Source organism: Saccostrea echinata, unplaced genomic scaffold (assembly GCF_033153115.1).
Source record: "Saccostrea echinata isolate AGI-Se365-2 ecotype Australia unplaced genomic scaffold, CSIRO_AGI_Sech_v1 ptg000028l, whole genome shotgun sequence".
NCBI lineage: Eukaryota > Metazoa > Mollusca > Bivalvia > Ostreida > Ostreidae > Saccostrea > Saccostrea echinata.
In genome coordinates this window covers 5433253-5454413 of record NW_026889777.1, presented here as the reverse complement: position 1 = coordinate 5454413, position 21161 = coordinate 5433253, and the positions used below count along the sequence as shown (strand labels likewise).

The 21161-nt window shown below is 32.2% G+C and overlaps 1 protein-coding gene across 1 annotated transcript; it reads right to left on the bottom strand.

The window, feature by feature from the left end:
• Window positions 1-8309: 8309 nt before the first annotated feature.
• On the bottom strand, window positions 8310-18723 carry LOC133194062 (uncharacterized). Its single transcript, XM_061329996.1, has 2 exons — window positions 18642-18723; window positions 8310-10492 (listed from the first exon to the last, which is right to left on the bottom strand). The coding sequence occupies exon 2, from the start codon at window positions 10465-10467 to the stop codon at window positions 8533-8535; it is 1935 nt and encodes a 644-aa protein (XP_061185980.1). The 5' UTR covers window positions 10468-10492; window positions 18642-18723; the 3' UTR covers window positions 8310-8532.
• Between the last annotated feature and the right edge of the window lie 2438 nt (window positions 18724-21161).

Genomic DNA, 21161 nt, shown 5'->3' with positions numbered 1-21161 from the left:
AACAATGTTTTATACTAACGTTTTCAGTGTTTGGATAAAAGTTATCCGTCCTATATGAATGAATAAATAAATATATGAATAAATAATTAAAACATTTTAATAGTGATTTTTATAATTAAAACTTCTTAACCATGCAGGTAAACTGTACGTTTCTACGGGTATTGACCTCTTTACTGTTAAACTAATTATGTCTTTTTTCTTTTGGTAAGAATCGTCTCGGAACAACACTATAATCTGCTGTGCACGATAAATTTTTAATGCGCACTTTTATATTGATTCATTTGAAACTATTCATCTTTTTTTTATATATAAGATCATTACCTAAATATGCAATATATACATCGTCGATGTAAATAAAATCGAAACTGATCAAACACGGAAGGGGAAGTCCCACTATGGTCGTTTAGGGCGGAAGGCTCACTATATAGCCATTGCCCCCCCCCCCCCCCCGAAGGGAAGTCTCACTATATAGCCAGACGCCAGACTTCCGGGGCTAAGACTCACTATGGGGAAAGTCTCACTATATGACACCGGTAGCGGGGGGGGGGGGGGGGGGCTGGCCACTAAACATTTTTCTAGTCATAACTTTTTACTACTGAAAATGTTCAATGAAAGTCTGGCTGACCCCCTCCCACTTTTTGTTGTAGTTTAGTCAAATAAGGGCCATGTACGTAGTGACGTATGAGTAAAATTTGGTACTGAAAGAAGTTGGACCCCCCTCACCCCAAATAGAATTTTCGAGTTTGAAGAATTTTTCTCTTTTTTTTGTTTGTTGTTGTTGTTGTTTTTTTTTTGGTTTGTTTGTTTTGTTTGTTTGTTTTGTTTTGTTTTGTTTTTTTTTTTTTTTTTTTTGCTTGTCAAGATTTTTAGGTAAGTTATTTTTTTTTCTCTGGCTGCCCCTTTCAAAAACAATGCTACGTCTCTAAGTTTTATCTGTATTCGCTGTAAAAATTGCCAATATTTATATTCTTGTATTTATATTTTGAAAATAATAATATTTTAGATTATTTTTGGCGATTTTTGATTTCCAATTTGCTAAGATGGGTAGGCAATATCAAGCCGACATTTTACGTATTTTTTGCCAAACGAGACATTGACAAAATAATTTTTTGAGTTATTCTGATTTCAAACACTGTGTGCTTACTAGAGATATTTATTTCCTTATTGAAAAGTGCTATTTCTATACAAAAAAAATTGATACATATTTTCATAAAATCCGGGGGAAATTTCTAGTATGCCCGGTCTAGCCTGGTTCCGGCCACGCCTACCCATGACGTTCCGCACTACTTTGCAGAGCATTATGGGTTGGCCGAAAACCAGACAAGCCCCGCGGTCCCCAGAATCAAGCGACTGCGCATGAACAGTTATTATCCTGAAATAAAGAAATGTCAGTTCAGTGGAAGAATATATAGGGGTCCTGAAAAACAACTCAATTTATAAGGATATACTAGTAATTATCAAAATATTAAATATTTTTATAAATCAATAAAACTAAATTCAATCATCCAACAAATAACTTGAATAGAGTTACTTATTTTTTTCAGGTGACAGAAAATACACAATTATTTTGACGTTTTCATCATTGGTCTGGTTTTAATGACCCAGATTTTCTTAAAACGTGTTATTAAAAGCAACAAAAGCACATTTGGAAGAAGAAATGCTTATAAATAGTTAAAATATAATGTTTAGCATCAGAATAATTTATAAATTTATAAGTTTTTGTCAAAAAAAAACCCACTAAAAATGTCAGCTTGATACTGCCTTCCAAAAACTTAGAAATCAAATAATTTTCTTCGAGAAAATCTAAAATATTGAGCATTTCAGGGCAATTTTTACCGCGTATACAAATAAACCTAGTATAACTATCATAACTTGAAAATTTGGGTTCGATTGATAAAGTATTAAGGCAGAAAATTGAAAAATCTCGAATAACCTCGGCTCGGGTTTGCGTACCTAATTTTACCAATACTCGCAGCGAACACCCTGCCACCTAGCGTTATAATGCCGCATTAAATTCACACTACTTGTATTCGTCTTCGTTGAATGCGATTCATGGTTTGCGTGACTGAATTTACATTTGTAATAGAGATGATCATAATTATTTATTACAGAAACTGTATCAATTTAAAAGAAAGAAGAACGAATTTACAAGAATAAAGCAACATAGAAGTAAGGACAAAATGAAGAATGAAAAAAGTTCAAGGTGAAATATAGTAAAGACGAATATGAAAACAATAAAGTGACATATAGTTACAATAATAACAAAGAATAAAGAAGTAGGCAGAATAAGAATAAAAGCAAGATAAATAGACTTTTGGCGGTAATTCCCCTCCATAAAGGTCAAGGTCAAATTTTTGGTATCCTAGAGAAATACACAAGAAATACACCTTCAGCGGGTAATCGTGATTTTTTAACAAATGTTTCTCGAAGAATCAGTTTCAACTAATTTACATACATGAAAGTATAATATCAGAAATTGTAACCCGGAACATTATTTATGGTTCCGGGCTACTGTATCTTCGTAATAAAGTGGAAAATAAACAACCTAGTAACAAAAGATGTTTGAAAATACACAGCAATTGTAACCCGGAACGTTAATTATGACCATAATTTTAGTTCCGGGCTACTTTATCTTTGTAATAAAGTGGAAAAGAAACAACCTAGTAACAAAAATATTTGAAAATACTCTCAGCAATTGTAACCCGGAACGTTAATTATGACCATAATTTTGGTTCCGGGCTACTTTATCTTCGTAATAAAGTGTGAAAAAAACAGCCTAGGAACAAAAGATGTTTGAAATTACATAGCAATTGTAACCCGGAACGTTAATTATAAACATAATTTTAGTTCCGGGCTACTTTATCTTTGTAACAAAGTGGAAAAGAAACAACCTAGCAAGAAAATTCTTTGAAAATACTCTCAGCAATTGTAACCCGGAACGTTAATTATGACCATAATTTTGGTTCCGGGCTACTTTATCTTCGTAATAAAGTGAAAAAAAAAACCAGCCTAATGACAAAAGATGTTTGAAAATACATAGCAATTGTAACCCGGAACGTTAATTATGACCATAATTTTGGTTCCGGGCTACTTTATCTTCGTAATAAAGTGAGGAAAAAAAAACAGCCTAGTAACAAAAAATGTTTGAAAATACACAGCAATTGTAACCCGGAACGTTAATTATGACCATAATTTTAATTCCGGGCTACTTTATCTTCGTTATAAAGTGGAAAAGAAAAAACCTAGTAAGAAAAATATTTGAAAATGCTCTCAGCAATTGTAACCCGGAACGTTAATTATGACCATAATTTTGGTTCCGGGCTACTTTATCTTCGTAATAAAGTGGAAAAACAACAACTGAGAAACAAAAGATGTTTGAAAATACATAGCAATTGTAACCCGGAACGTTAATTATGACCATAATTTTGGTTCCGGGCTACTTTATCTTCGTAATAAAGTGAGGAAAAAAAAACAGCCTAGTAACAAAAAATGTTTGAAAATACACAGCAATTGTAACCAGGAACGTTAATTATGACCATAATTTTTTTTCCGGGCTACTTTATCTTCGTAATAAAGTGGAAAAGAAACAACCTAGTAACAAAAATATTTGAAAATACTCTCAGCAATTGTAACCCGGAACGTTAATTATGACCATAATTATGGTTCCAGGCTACTTTATCTTCGTTATAAAGTGGAACAGAAACAACTTAGTTACAAAAATGTTTGAAAATACTTTATTATTATCTTTTTATAAGGTGGAATACAATGAACAGGAAACAAAAATGTTTGATATTATTCTCAGAAATTGTAACCTGGAATAATAATTGTTTTTAATTTGCATATGATAAAAAAATGAATTAACAATTTTACATTTTTGCAGATGCTATAATTTAAACTCCTCCATTTTTTTTGGGGGGGGGGGGGCTCAGATAATTAACTAACACTTTTTTTTAATTTTTGGAGGTGTTATAACCTCCTCCTTTTTTTAAATTTGGGGAAGGGGGCTGAGATTTTAAAAAAATGGAGGGGTGTTACATTATTGCAGCTTGACTTCTGCCTACATGTATATATTTGAATTTTTTTCTCCACAAATTTTGATATTCATTAAACATAATGGTATGTATAAAACGATAAAGTTTTAAAGTGCATGGTCGTAGGAACCGGGGGGGGGGGCACGGGGGGGGGGTGACCCCCCCCCAATAATTTTGCCGATATATATAGTACTATATAATACTATTGAAAACAAAGCTAATATATGCTTGTGCCCCCTCAATAAAAACGTTTTTTGCTTTTCAAGGAATTTTTGGTAGTTAATAGTGCCCCCTAGCTGAAAATGTATGGCTGTGCCCCCCCCCCCCCCCAAACTGAAATTGCTTCCTACGGGCCTGAAGTGTCATAAAAATTGTCATTTTCTTATTGTGTTTCATGTATAAAAAACACCAAGGAATAAAAGGTATTTCCCAAATATCTTAAGTGGTGGGTGGGTAGGACATGCATCGAAGTAACAGAAAAGTGCATTTCAAGGAATTTAAAACATAAAAAAAAACATTTAAGATTTGCTAAAACCTTGATTTTACTAAAATATTTGAGCTAATTCAGTTTATCTCACTGCTTTTTTTTACAATCAACATTGCTGGTCTTTACTTTTCATATTTCAACCTTGTTTTTTTTTCCCTTCCTACGGTCTTTGAAAAACAACAACAACATAATTTTCATTAATTACTTGTGTTTGTTTATTCAAAGGGAATAAACCATATCGTTATGTTTTCATGTTTGTTTCATTGCAGAATAAACCACATATTCATGAAATATCCATTGTTAATTTATCACAAAAACTATATAACTATCTTCATCAGTGAATTACGCAGCTATGTTAAGGCTTCCCGAAGCTTTAAAATGCGCTCAAAACATAATGTGTCATTGCGAGGTCGGTTTTGGTTTTAATTTATAAGTATTGTACTTTAGTACTTTCAATTTATATAAAGGGTTTTCTCGGCTATATATTAACATATTTGTTATGATATCACATGACTTTGTTGATCACGTGACGGTCATTTATAATTTTTTGAAGTGTTCCATATACATCGCTTCGGCGCAGCTGATTAACACGATAATTGTTAACATTTTGTTATATAAATAAACTCATCGTATCCTTGTGTATCCGAAATGTGCTTGGGAAAAGTCATGGTATTACTTGGGTACAAAATATTTCCTGAGAAACTCAACTTACCTACAAATTTGAGGGTATTTTCCACACAATATCATAATCTGTATTAAAACAAAGCCAACACACATTTTTCCCAAGCAAGATTCAGTTAGAGAACAACCTCTTCTTACAGATTTCCACAAAAATTCTCAGATTAATCCTCATTAATCACCTGCGCCAGACTCTTTTATACACATAAAATAAATTCTACCTCCAACCACGGGTATAAAACAGAGTACATTTCAAAAGTATATTTTTCATAAGCATTTTGAACATGCTGAATTTCAATCAAGGGTAGGTAAGTGGTGTATTTTTAGAATATTCGGACATATAAGACTTAAAAAAAAATTTAACGACCCGTGAATTTTGCAATAGCTATCTAGCATTTTACATGCAGTTTGAAATAAAATGTAAAGTTCATGACACTCTCCCCGTCATAACACCTCAAGTTTGCAGTGACTTGACGTCATTTTCCATTATGACGTCATATTTTGGTAGTTCAGAGATGTGAAGGCACAGAGTGCAGTGTAATATTCTACGGGAAGCCTTAAACTACCTGCGTATATTTTTTATGTTTGTTTATTTCTAATGGAATATAAATCATATTTTCCTGGAGTGATAATATCTATGAGGAACGGAAGCCATGTATTCGAGGTTCGACATTGTGGAATTTGCGACACTTGTAATATCATTTAAACAGAGAATGCGCATCTCTGTAAATACATATACCATTTTGTATTTAATTCTTTACTTTATCAGATTATAAAATTTAAATTTACTGATCAAATTTATCTTTGACATTGTGCTTCTTTTTAGGCTTGTGTAATCTCAGTCTAGTTTATCTTCTATCCTCTTTACCCTGTAAATACCGGGTCTGTGTGCATTCAAGCGAGAAATTCACACCTGACATGCACTAAATAAACAAAGGGACTTAATTTGTATGCATTAGATAAACAAAGCCTTTCATGCGACGAAATTTTATTCGATGAATATGTATCAGAAAGCGTATTTCACGATCTTTACTTGAGCTATTTATTCATTTATTTTTAAAAATGGCTGTACAAAAAAGGCATGACGCCTTATAAAAAGAACATTGCGCCACATGAAAATGGCATGCCGCTGCGCCATGCTTAATCCTCAAGGAAAAAACTACTTCTATGGTTCAGTGTAGAATGATAGATAATAATTGAGAGATAGCGCGATTCGAAGATTGCAGCCATGGCCGGAACCAAACTTACAGTAAAATCCGGAACCAATATTATGATTTTAAGGTTCCGGCCGGAACGCGAAGTATCCGGAACGTAAATTATGCGACACCGGTAATAATTTTTCCGTCCTTTCGAGAATTGGAACGTCACTTCGTCCTCGGTAGATATGCTTTATCTATGGCTATGAATTGACCGAATTAACGGTTCATATTTGCTATTTTATCTTCTTTGGAGAAAAAAAAAGAGACAAACAAAGACATTATTATAATAGTAGAATTTATTTTTAATAAAATTCACCTTAAATGTCTTACATCAATAAAATAATTTATTCTTTGTATTTTCCATATTTTAATGTTTGTTTCTCTATCAATTTAATAACGGAGATTTAATTTTTCCATTAAAATTAATTGAATTACACTAGATACCCTTTCATAACCGTACGACTCTCATTTTTACTTTTTTAGTCTGATTTTTATTAAAACTTAGGTACATTTGGAAAACACTGAGTTGAAGATCACAATTTCGATGTGATAGTTTATTTGTTTTGACAATTATGCAGTTATCATTGTATGGTCATCACTAAGCGTCGATAAACAATTACTATGCGTGCTATTTTACATCATGATAGACTAGTTTAACTAATCGGACAAGTCGATCAGCTTACAAAATTTAAAATCCTTTGTTTTAATTTGTTCTATTTGATTTTGCAAGATAACCGGGCATTGTGTGTTTATTCCACATGTTGCATTCTATCTCGTCAAAGAATGCGTAAAATATTCACACGTCAAGTTAACCATGCATTCAAAATTCATGTTCTATTTGTTCATCATTGTATGTAAAGGTTTACCATCTCTTTGTCCTTGAAATGCATTACAAAATAAAGATTGACAGACATTTAATATTGTATTTGATTGTTAAAGATATGACAGGGTTCGAAGGTTTTGTCTTAAATTCACAAATATGTACATTGTACATAAAGAAATGAAAAATTAAAAAAATTAGTCAAAGCCACACAGACACATTTAAGTAGGTTAGGAAGCTATAAATATATAAAAATTATATATAGGAGCAACCTTTTACATTAATACATTATAAACAAGCACCTTGTCAGTTAATAAAATCTTTATAAGAATTTAAACTGAAAAGTATAAAAAGTATACAGAAAAATAATAAATATATAAAACACTCATTTCATACAGTGTATTGGTGTGCTAAAAGAAGGTTAAAGACATAATCATGCAATAATATACTAAACATACTAAAATATGAAGGAGTATTTAATTCTAGTTGCATTGATAGATCAAATAAAAAGGGCAAAAATGTTGGCCAATATTTACAAAAATTTAAAACATCAATCATCAAAAAAGCAAAACACTCAATGTGCAAAAAAATGCTTTACCAACACATTAATGAACAAACATGACAAAGTTGAGCATGTTTAGAGTTCGCCAGGAACACGATCAAGCAGGAACATTTCATAAATCTAGTATTTATAGTTCACAAATGTAGTCCAAATAATAAATTAGGAGAATTCAGATTAATGTACACTTCTCTATTAGATGCTAATTAAAGATAAGGAGTAAAGAAAACTTTAAATTAAAAAAAAGATACTCCTAAAGGCAAGTCAAAGATGATACATGATAGATGCTTTCTTTTACCCTATTACAGCACCGTGTAATATCATATTACCATTATATATATATATATATATATATATATATATATATATATATATATATATATATATATATATATATATATATATATATATATGATCACCCATGGTTTCTGGTTGGGCTTTTTTTTATCTAGTTAGTTGTGTGGTTTTATCCCCGAGTCTTGGCGAGGGAATAAACACACAACTAGTTGGAGAAAAAAAAATCTAACTAACTATAAACCATGAGGGATTCATTTTATCACATGTGTTACACATCTATTAGCTATTTCATGTTTAACACTGTTTTATATAATATGTAAATCTACAAGATTTGACATCAATTTCACGAAAAAAAAAACTTTGACGTCACAGTTGTGCACGTGGATATGAAAAATTAATATATCCTATGAGCTATATCCGTTGTATGTGATAAATATAATACATTTATGTGTGCTATAAAATTATTGACTAGAGCAATAACAAAATGGCTTCATAAGCCTCTCTTTTATACATGAAGACTGGTTTTTGTACATGTTTGTTCTAGTGATGACGTCATCTAAAATTGTCATATGACCGGAATCATCTCTCTCCACCGTCGATTCAAATTTTGCGTTTCCAGGGATTGTTGTTAAAGAAATAATAAATCTCTGTTGAAGTCTGCCGTCAATATCAGAACGATACATGAGATTACGTAATGTAAATCTCGAGGGAGTCTTGACGAGATTTGAGTCAACAACTGAGGCGTTATTAACCTTTTTCAATTTTAACTCAGCACACTTTGGTACAAGGTGCTGTAATTTTTTATTCAGTCTAGAAGTAATAAAAAGGGCCATTTCTCGAACAGTAGGATCACTAGCTTCCACTTCCTGAGAAGAATAGCACGGACAAAAATGTTCCGGAATATAAGCACTTTTACAAGATCTAGTTTTGGGAATTTCCTGAAAAAGACTAATTCCTCGTGGTAAAACGTTTGTAAACTTATTCTTTTTTGGCAAAAAATTACTGAGCAAAACATTTTTCAAAAATTCATGAATATCATACACTGTTATTAACCGCTTTGTATTCTTCAGCAAATTGTCATGAATATGTGGATATCTATCCTTCAGAACAGGGGGTATGGATATAGCAAGAAGGGGCATACGTGCTTCAAATCTACCCACAAAAGTATTCTGAATCTCATTCATTAAGTATCCATGGTCACTTAGGAAAATAAATACCGAGTTATTCAGTCTACCTGTTGTATGCATCCAGTGTACGAATTGAAAAATATCATCGTCTCCAAGTTGAAGATTATTGAGGTAATCGTGGCAGAGTTCATTATTCCAGCTTAAACCAAACTTAAGCCTGTCTCCATACCGTTCAATGAATTGTTTGTAATAATCAATGATGATTCTAAACTTTGGTTTATTGCCAAAACAAAGACCTCCTTGGTTGCCGATTCGAATACCCTTATCGGCAAGATACATATGTGCTTGGTCTAATTTATTTTTGTAAAATGATACTTTGTCGAATGCAAGAAACATGGGTCGAATGTAGTGGTCTACAGGTTGTTCATTAAATCCTTTTAAACCGGAGTTAAAAGTTGAAATTTCTGGCCAATCTTCAGCATGAAATGTTGCATAACCTCGTTTTGAGAAATTTTTCCAGAGGAAAGGAAAATCATCAAGAAAATCCTTCGTGCTTGGAAGTTCATATATGGCTTTACCCGTCAAAAGTGGTGCTATGTTAGGGAAAGTATTTCCACCAATTTTCGTATATCCTTCAAATATATAAGCTCCAATATTATTTTTCAGGTATTTCATTGTCTTTTTCAATTTCCTTTCCGCATGCAGTCTAGATACTGCATCAATACCATAAATAAAAATATTAAATTTTTCTTCCTCATAATTTATCATTTTTTTCTTTCGTAATGTATTCCTATTATTGATACTATGATGCATATTACTATATACAATTTTTCCGTCTGCACTTTTACACACAACGTAAAAGAAATCAGACGGAACATAGTCGCCAGATGTAAACGTCACTTCCGATTCCATAATTACTTCCATGTCTCCTTTTTTCCTAGTCACAATTTGATATGTACAGGCCAAATCACGTGATTTGGCATAATTAAACATCGCTGTATTGTTCTTCTGTAAAAGTCCTTGAGAATCGACATAAACAAGAGATGGCCAATTAGCACATTTTATAGGTGATACATCCCAAATAAACCCCATCACACCTGGATCAAATGGATTTAAATTCTCGGGCAAAACACAAGCCAGATGTGATTTTGCATTATAATATGTAATTTCCACATTATCATAGTAATATTTTAGCACGATGTACCATGAAGTCCCGATGCAGAAACAAAGGAGGTACAGGAAACGTTTTATCTTTTGATAATTCGCCATTATAGAATCTCAGAGTTGCTGCAATCTGAAAAACACAAAATTTGCATGTGGTTAAAAATTTAGTATCTATTCCTTTGGGGAAAAACGTCCGCAATGAATGAAAGACATTTAATTCATTCATAGCCATTTTTGTATTATCTGGAAGACAAAAGGTATAATGTAATTTCTGGCCTGGCATTAAAGGCTAGACCAAGTCTTCAATCTTTTACATTTTCTTTTCTTTTTTTTCCTCAATTTTTTGCTATTCTAATTTATTTTAAATGGTTTTTTTTTTATTTAACAACCAGTAAAAAGGATCTATATTAGGAATACCAACATTAGGTAAAATTATTTAATAGATACTGAAAATAGGAAGAAAATGTTTGAAGCCAAGGTTGACATCAGGGCGATGTTTCAGTCCGTATCAAAAATCTACAGACCAAGCCATTAAGGCTATTACGCCATTTTGGGGAGATAGCTCGTTATCAGGGAGTATATATGGCAGGTATACAGTATTGTAATAAGTCAGTCAACTATCTATGTACAATATCTATATTGTTTATAATTATGTTTCATTGATAATACTCTGTTAAATATCATAACTGTGCCTAAGAAGAAAAGAATATTAACAAAAAAGAAGTATAGGTATTTCCGTGTCTTTCTTTACTGAACAAATATGTTATTGTTTGGAGCAGTTTCCCTGTATTCAACAAAATTTAAAACATTTTATTGTTTGTTTTTTTTTAATCTGAGATTTGGGATTATTTGTTTTGAAAGGAATTATTTTTCTTTGTATACTGAGTCTGTAAAATGAATGTTCGTATAGAATTTAAAATGAGCTATCACCATATCTAATATTTCGAGCCTCCCATGAAGAGCTACATTGTAATTGCTGATATCCGCTTCAGGTGAACAATATGGACTTGACAAGACGTCGCAAAAAAAAATACACATGCAGTTACGGAGTTTAAATCTTTCAGGCGCTTTTTAAAAGAAGACCCCGCAGCATGCCATATATGTTGTATACGACTAGTCATGATATTTGCATACCTGTTAAGAATCAGGTTTTTATGGATACAAGCAATTGAAATAATTCAGGCACATAATACAGGTGAACTTGTACCCTCAGTAATCCGTGTAAATTATATAATGTGTGTATAGAAGATTGTTTAATTTTAAATGCAGAAAGTAGAATGTGCATTCATAATTATGAATGGTTATCTTCTCTAAGTTTGGAAATGGATGGGGTTGAGAATTTCAATATCATTTAAATTTAGCGTCAATTTTTAAATCAGGAAAATAAACAAATTTATTCAAAAAAAAAATGAAAATCAAGAAAATCTCGCTGACAGTGACAAACAGTGAAAATAAGAGTCGGAGTTAGTAAGACAGACTTCATACGGAATACTTTGATCCACTTCACTAAGTGAATGTATATACGCTTAATTAAATTATTCCTACACTCCTTTTCATGATATAAAAAAATTGATTCTCCAGTAACAAGGAGGGGAAAGGGGGTATTGTGGCAAAAAGGTTAAAAACACTTTAATCCTCCTCGTGATAAGTAAATCTCCTTTATATACCATTGTAAGAGTCCTGAACATCATATTTTTTTTTTTAAATTCTAAATCATGACATACGCGCCTGTATCTCTGGTTACAAATCCTAAATGTTTGAATTTTAAAGAATCAAGATATTGACACTCCATTCAACTAGATTCTATTGCGAAAAAAAATTAAAACATCTTCAACTTCTACAAATTAATACATGTAACAAGGTCAGAATTACGGGGACAAGAATGTATATGTAAGCATACAATTTCCTTGCCCTATTGCTTGCTTGAATATACGATATCACATCAAGACCATTACATATCTTAGTTGATGGCAACGATATAGTGCTACTACCTTTTAAATGTTTCTTCGATATATAATATATGTTATGGTCTGACCTAGCATTCAGTATCTCATTAACAGGTGATATTGGACTTGATGACTTGGGCAACATTGTAAATTTATACATGTATGTAGCATATCTCAAGGTCACTAGCATCAGGATTCCAAAGTTTGGTCTGAATACAACCAACAAAGCAAGGGTAAAACATCCAAATGACTCAGGGATTAAAACTAATGAGTTTTTAGTTAAGAACCTCTATGTGCAGTAAAGAGTTCTTTTTATGCAGTAAGAGTGATTTTGTCTTAGATCTAAAAGGGAAAAAAGGAAATCCACTGCCATTTCTCAAATGTAATCAATTCAAGTGTAACAGAGACAGGTTTGTGTTTTCGCTTAGATTGGAACCCGATACCTCTGGCATGCCAGTCTCCTATGCAGAGTTGTCGTTCGTTCCTCTCTCAGACACCTCTGGAATGGGCTCGCGTCAAGATTTTTGACATAACGTAAAAAACATAACATTTCAAGGATTATTTCAAATTAAACTAATAGTTTTACATCTATTTAGTAAATATCTATCTTTAAGGACTATCGTTAGCTCAGACATTCAATTATAATGAATTAAAACAAACGCACTTTTTCTCGTGCTTATTATTGTGATATACGTGAGCCAACAACAGAGGTGAATGTATGAGCCGATGGTAGAGAGTGCTGGCATGCTAGTCCAGTGGTCATCCAATCGAGATAAAGGGTTAACCCACTAACCAAATCTAGTAGGATACCGTGTTTCTTACACTACCACACAAGTATTCTAAACATTACATTTTATTAGGTTTACGTGAATTAATTGAAAACTTAGTTTGCATTTAATTTTTCCTGTTCACCAATAACGGTACTTATGTCATTGTCTTTGAACAATTATTTTACTTTTATCCTATGTCAAAAAATGGAGGAAAAAACATATACATACAATATTTAAAACTCTATACTATTTCCTCAAAGTCCGAAGAAAAAAGAATGTGTGCATATTAAAAAAAAAGGAAACTAAATCTGCTTTTTGCGTCGGCAAACGGCGATAAATTCCGTGTATTTTAAGATATTTCCTGTGTTGATATAATCGTTAACTTATACTTCCTAGCTCTTATAAACTCTCCATCTTGACAATGATATGGACGTGTGAGTCAGCAAAGACATGATTAAACAATAAAAATCTCACAAAAACAAAACTTTTACTTGAAATTAATCTACAAATGGTAAGTTTATCAGCGAATGAATATATTAATATCTAAAGCGGCCAATTGTCTGGACTAAGAACGACTGTTATCAGAGTGCTTCACTTCAATAGGTTTCTGATACTGTTATCGCAGTGATAAAGGCTCTAGAGGTAAACATTAAGACATCAGTACAATCACCGAAATAAACACTTGACCACTTGATGCGTGTGCAAAAAAAAAAGACCTATAAAAAGCTGCTTGGGGTTTATGAACGTGTTTTATGGCATAGTTGTTTGTTTGTTTCCTTGCTTTTCGCTATGAATATTTTTCTGTACTGTTTGATCTTCGACTAAAGATGCCCTGTTGAATTTAAGTTGTTGCAAATGGCATAGAAAGCGTCAAAGAAAGGGGAGGGGATCGACTTGGCTTCTTTTGCTTGGTTCACAAACTGATTTTAAGATGTTACGAAAATTTTATCCGAAAGACAACCCCCCCCCCTTTCCAGAGTCCTCTCTATCAATCCAACCAGAAATCAATGTACATACCCTTTTAAAAAATTAAAAATATGTTACTTTGATTTCTCTGTTTACCCAATTATGGCAAAGAGCACTCGGCGGCATGCTTACTTCTCCACTGCACCTGATCCCATTTCTGATACCTTCAGAGGTCCGTGAAGCTCTGCTTACATTTTTTATTGTTTCAGCAGTTTGATTACTGTTCCTTATCTTAAGCTTCTTATTTCATTTGTACTGCATAGGCACAAAATTCATGTTAACTTCGAAATTAAGGGTAAAAAAAGAAACAAACGCAAATCAGGCTAGTGATAATTTCACGTTAAAAAAATAGAAGGAAATGAAAAAAAAAAATCTTAAAAAGAAATGAATGCGAAAAAGTCTAAATTTTTAACATTAAGAAATAGATATTTTAAAACTTTAATTCTAAATATAAAAAAGCAAAATTCACTTACCTTTACACATTAAAAAAAATTATATATTCGGTCTCCATGATAAATTTACAATTATATTTCAGAAAATGTTGAATGGAAAATTAAATTCGTTGTTACATTGTCCACTGTTTAAGTCCAAAGTCAAATTGAAAACATGGATATCGATTTAGATTTCCTCTTATCATCGAAATGAATTCTTAATATTGATCACGTGATATCAGCCCTATTTGTCTTAGTATTTAATCTGGGTTCTCCATTTTTTAGTTACCGGGTTTAGAGGACATAACCTGATAACGTGATTTGAGTGCTTACATTCATTCTATCATATTTCTACACGTGCAAAGCAGGAAAAGTATTGATGTAAAGTGGTTTGAATGTTTGTCACTTATACTACACGGATAGTATATGTATAGTTTTCAGTGATGTTAAACAAGCACCTGCTCGAGGATTTTTATGTATGGTATTGAAAGCATGCACATTTTATTTTTAAATTTTTCTGTACCATATTTTATACTAGTAACTGAAAAGTAACTAGATATAAATCAGTATAAATGTCTTCAAAAGAATCTTTCTCAAAGCAAAGGCCGATATATATTTTCTCTTAATAAGGTTGTCTAAATGCTTAAATTAAGGTGAAGTGGGAGTTATTTATTGTGCCAGGCGCGTATTTTTTTTTTCGTTCCAATTGTGAGGGCGTAGCTAAATTGGACGGAACAGCCAGGCTTGTGCTCCTCCCCTATTCAAAGTTCTTTTCATCCACTCGCAAGAAGTTGGATGGGGTATAGTTACGCTCTTGTTTGTGTGTGTGTGTGTGGGGGGGGGGGTTTGCATGCGTGCGTAACGGAAGTTACGCAAGTAATAAATTTTACAGGGATCGATGTGTTCCTTTGCGAAGGGATGCTCCACTTTGCGGTGCCCTTTTTGAAAATAAATTGTCAATCATTCATCATTATTGGCGTGCCAGCATTTGTTTTTTGCATTCAAAATAGGACAAAAATTTTGCTTGAAATATTCGATAATGAAAAAAAAACCTATTGACAAGATTCAAATCTATGTCACTGACCTACCCGCCAGTGTTCGAATGAGTTTACCACTATAAGATTCTGCAATGTATATGCCTGCATTAAACTTCACAAAATCTTGAAGGAACCGAACACAGTCTATGTGAGATACTAGTACATATGTTTAATGGCTACACCTTTGAGTGTAGTAAATACTAATGATATAAAATGCGCTAAAGATATGATATACCATTAGAGGATGACTGGCCATCTCCAGTAGGTATAACTGCAAAGTAACAGGAGCCGATCCAACATATCCAAGGGCGCGGGTATAATGACAACAGAAACAAAGGGCGGATCCAGGATCCATACCTAACTTCTAAAAAATGTTGACGAGGAAAAAACACACAACTATTTGGTAGTTTTGTTGCGGGGGAATAGAGGAGGAGGTTATAAAAGTATAATTAATTTCAAGAAGCCGAATTTTGAAAATCATGCATGGGTTGACAGGGCGGGTAGAGGGGTTTCAATAATTGAGGCCTCTTTTTCCTGATGTAAATGAAATCAATAAATGTATAAATCACTTCATTTGATATTGCAAATGCTCAAGTCCTTAATAATAGAAATGCAGCATTTCCCCCCTAACTTATAGCATGTTAATAAATTTTGTAGAATTTATGGCCATGTAAACAAAAAAGGAGAAGAGGTTGTCTAAAAAAATCATTTAATGTTTTCTCCTATAGCAAGGGACAACAAAACTACCTTTTTAATTTTTCAACATGCAACTCAACACCAAATCTAATATTAACTTTATTTTTCAATTCTATCAATATTTATTTGAATAAAATTACCATTTGCTGACAGGACAATTTCTAAAGTACAGTAAAATGTCTGACATTTTTATTTATATCCATCAAATTTATATGTGGCTGGTTTTGTGTACGTGAGATAATTTTATCATATTTAGACTTCAGAAATAAAATCCACCTCGACTCTTTATTTAGAAAACAAACCCAATGAAAAGGGATTTGTAACATGTGGCAATACTTTATTGAATGCCAACTGAAGGAGATTATATTACCATCATTTCATCTACGCAATATGATTCACTAGCTTTAAAGGATATATCTGATAAATGGATCGTTGAACCAATCCCCCAAATTTATTTAAAAAGAAAATTTTCCGAGTTGATTTTTGGAGTGGATATGGAACCCCCCCCCCCCTTAGAAAAATTCCTGGATCCGCCCTTGTACATGTAAGTACATAGGCATCAGCTCAAAAGATGATTTACTGAGGGTTAACCATTCATATTAAATACTTCTTACATAGGCATTTATTCTTAGTTTGAAATGATGTTGCGGACTCTGTTAACGTAAAGCCTGGAAGGGGAAGGATCCAAAACCAATAAAAGTTTATGTATGCTTTGAACCATCCATCCTTAGTGAAGATGAAGGACAAACCACTGTCTCTCCTTTTTCTTTTAATCCAGGTACTTAGCTATATAGGTGTCATTTGATATGAACACCTAGATGAGGCAGGAAACAGCTATGGAGGTTAAACTAAATAAAAACCACTTAGTTAAGCAAGTGCGTATCTATAGGGATCATCTAATTAAGGCAGGTACGAAGCTATATAGGGGTCACATGATAAGTACACATAGAATAGTAGGTGCGTAGCTTTATGATTCATTTGATATGAGGCAGGTACATAGCTATAGCGGTCATATGATATGAACACATACATGTAGATGAGGCAGGTGCGTAGCTATAGAGGTCATTTGATGCAAACACCTAGATGTTGCATGTACATAGCTATAGGGGTCCTTTTTATATGAAAACCTAGATGAGATTTGGGCTATAGGGACCCCCCCCCCCGGTTCTCGAGTTTAAATTGGAAACAAGATACATGTAGCTTAAAAGCTCCATCTGCGTATAAATATTGCATTTTCCCGGCTGTCAGTAGTTCAGAAATCTATAAACAAAAGATATTTAATCAATGTTTTTGTTGAATGTAACACGACTTTTATTTTCAACGAGTATGATATCAGTCATTTCGTTTTAAACCTATATGAGCTGCATTTTTGAGAATTTTATTTTGCTGTTAAAATGTGTTACTATGATAAATTTATATGTAATTTAAAACTTTTTGATCAATTAGACAGAAATAAAGTATCAAATTGTTTCAGATAAAGGTTTCTGTACAATCAAATATATAGTATTATATAAGAAATCAATATTGTACAGGACGACAATAATGTAATATGGCTTCAATCAAATAAATAGTCTTCCGTGGCAAATATTACTACATAAGTTTATAAACGTTCTTTTTTCTGTCATTGAGATAGTTAATTACAATTTTGCAACAAAAAAATGCAGCTCATATTGCTTTAAATGTTCGTTTTCGTTTGTTTGTTTTTTAATATATTTTAACTCTTTCTGACTCTCGCGCAGAAAACGATGTGCATGTTGGCGCCCAGGCAAACAGGAGCGCACACCTACACATAGCGAAACCACAGTGACTCTTCAGTGACGATGTTATAGTGACGATGTGTGAGCGTCGCCTTTATTATGCGCAAACACAATAAATATTCATGTAATAAAACCTTTCATTAATAATGCGAAGAGTAACTTAAGACATATGTCCCAGTTTAGATAAGAAGCAAAAAGTTAATGAAAATCAACCCATATATAATTCCGATTTTTTTTCCCAAAGTGTATTTAACATAAATATCAGTAACTATTTAATTACTATACAGGTATGAAAGAGATTTTTCGTACACAATGTCACTGATGCCTTGACGTGTGAAGGTGGCTTCCCTAAGGTCAAACAATAACAAGAATTTAGGTGTCAAAAAGGTGCATATTGGATTGGTGTCTGAATATTATGTCACGGAAAAGATTATTAAATAATTCCTCCCACCTTAGATTTCAGATATTAATTATTTTTACTAAACAGTGCATGCACAGAAAAAATATCTTAACAATACTTTCTCCATTTTTTGCTTACAGTAATAAGAATTATTTAAGATTTTATTAAATTCAAATTGGTAGCTGCATCTTGAGATGATTTTTGAATTTGTGAAAGTAAAGACGTACGTATGTACCAGTAAACATTAAAATTGCTTTATATAGTAAACATGCTTACCTTTATTACGAAAATTGACTGTTCACATCTGGCTTAATCATGATCCACTTGGTTCTTCGTTAAGGATCAGTACAAAGCCATGCATGCACGACAGCTAAGAGTCCTCAACTTATAGTACGGCGGTCTGACCTTGTCATAATCAAATTTTTTCCCAAACTATAAATAAATGCATTTTGTAGAATGTTTATATAAATATGTATTTTATTCCTGCATTATATATATATATATATATATATATATATATATATATATATATATATATATATATATATATATATATATATATAGGAAACAATCTTAACATGTACATGTATTAGAAAGATTTTTCCGCCAGAAACAATTTAGAAATGTTGATTCTTTTAGGTATTGATAGTTGGGAGAGAGAATCGTACAAAAAATCAAATCATATATATATTGCAATATTAATGAAAAATCAATCAAAAAATGAGAACAATTTCGTACTAACAAATAAGGATTCAATGGATAACACATACAAAGATTTTTAAAATTAATTGTTCGAATAATTTCCTCATCATGTATACAAATATTTCCAAACACCTCATGAAAAAAAAAAATATTGAACGGACACTCGAGAGTATACTGATGACACTTGACAGTTGGTGTTAAATTTCACACACATGTTGCTAACCATCGTATAGATAGATTATCAGATCGACATTTAAATCATCCTTCTTGATCTGACGATGATTCTCCTGCAGTATTTTAATTTTATCAAAATATGCATCATACTTCAATCCTCATCGAGCATGTGTAGTCGATTTGATTCACGGTCATTTGATTATTTCAAGTGATTATATTAAAAAAAGAAGAAGAAAGAAACCAACAACAAACAAACAAACAAAAACCAAAAAAAAAAACAAAAACAAAAACAAAAACAAAAAAAAGTTTCTTAATGATATAGCTTAGAGGGAGTCAGAGGCGGATCCAGAGGCGCCTCCGCAAACTGAGTTTGAAAGAGGGGGTTGGGACAAAGATGCTCAATTGGGAGGGCGAGGAAGGTAACCTCTCCTGATAATTTTTTTTTAAAAATAGAGGATGCATTCTGAGAGTATTTCACGGCTTATCCTCACAAAAGTTTTTCTCTATTAAAGCACATATTATGTAGAAAATTTGTATCGAACATTTTTTTCAAAATTCAAAATTCATAGGTACACATGTAAATAATCACATGTCCTGAATTAGCAGGATTGGATGGTAAAGGAGCTGAAAAGATGTATGTAGTTCTGGATCCTATTTATAACGAAACTATACAAATTAACCATTTTCCACGGGGGATTTAGCGTCAAGCGATATTTTACACAAATGAAAATTAACAACATTTTGTATCGATTGTGATGCACAAATTATAATTTATATGCATAATTAATAAGACGTTCAATAGACCGTTTTATTTCCACTTAATAGCCAATTTGGGCATTGTTTTAATAACAAAAATTCACTTGTCTGCATGCAGAATTTTCAAATACGTATAGTAACTGTTGTAGCTTCATCAAATTCAGACGTTGATGTTGCTGACAATATGATCACTTTATGTAGACTATTTGCAGATGACAATTCTTTGCAGCATTCGTCTCAAAATATGAAAATTATTGAAAGATCTTAAGGAGGGATTCTTGTCTGGTTTCTGACTAGATGAAATATTCAAAGTATATTTGCTTACATGTTGTATATATTTAGATGCAAGAGATTTAAAAGATCATATTTGTCTTTCCTCATCACAATTGCACAACTTTAAATAGAAATGGTAAACTGAGTTTGAAATCTATCAGGGACTATATTTTTGGCGGAATGGCGGCGTATGAAAATATCTTCTTTTCTGCCTCTCAAAAAAATTATAGAACAATGAATTTAATTATAATTTTTACACAATCAAAGACTTGGAGAACATTTTTAACGTAAGTTAAATTAATGTTAAGGAACTAAAGTTTTAAAATATATCAAATAAATATGATTTTCCAAACAAACTACAATTATGCTAGCTTTTAAAAGCTTCCAATCTAAGTTGAGATTTGAGCCAAAAACTGGTAAAAAGTGTTTTTTCTTTCTTAGTAAACGGTCAAAACTTTTTGTTTTTATATCATTTTGTATATTTATGTGACACCTTTACCATAGGTGAAATTAAGAAAAATTTAAATATAGGAAGCATATAAAAATAACTAAAATATCTTAAAATTTAAAGAAAAGTAGAGAAAATTCGGATTAGCCAATATCCATTTTAGTTAAATTATTTATGTCAATTTGGTAATATCATTTTATAGACCCAATATGGTAATATCTCTTTATGCAAAAAGAAAAAACCCTTTAATTTATTGAAATGGAAGTAGGCATTGCATAATTGGCAACAGTATTTTTTTTTATTCTTAATGTCCAGGGAAAAGGTACTGACCTTGACTTGGCCTTGCCTCTAATATAAAACGGTCAAATTTAATCCAACTGATACCATCACTTAGTGATATTGTCTTCTTGATTCTGTGAAAATTTCATTGATTTTTAAATATA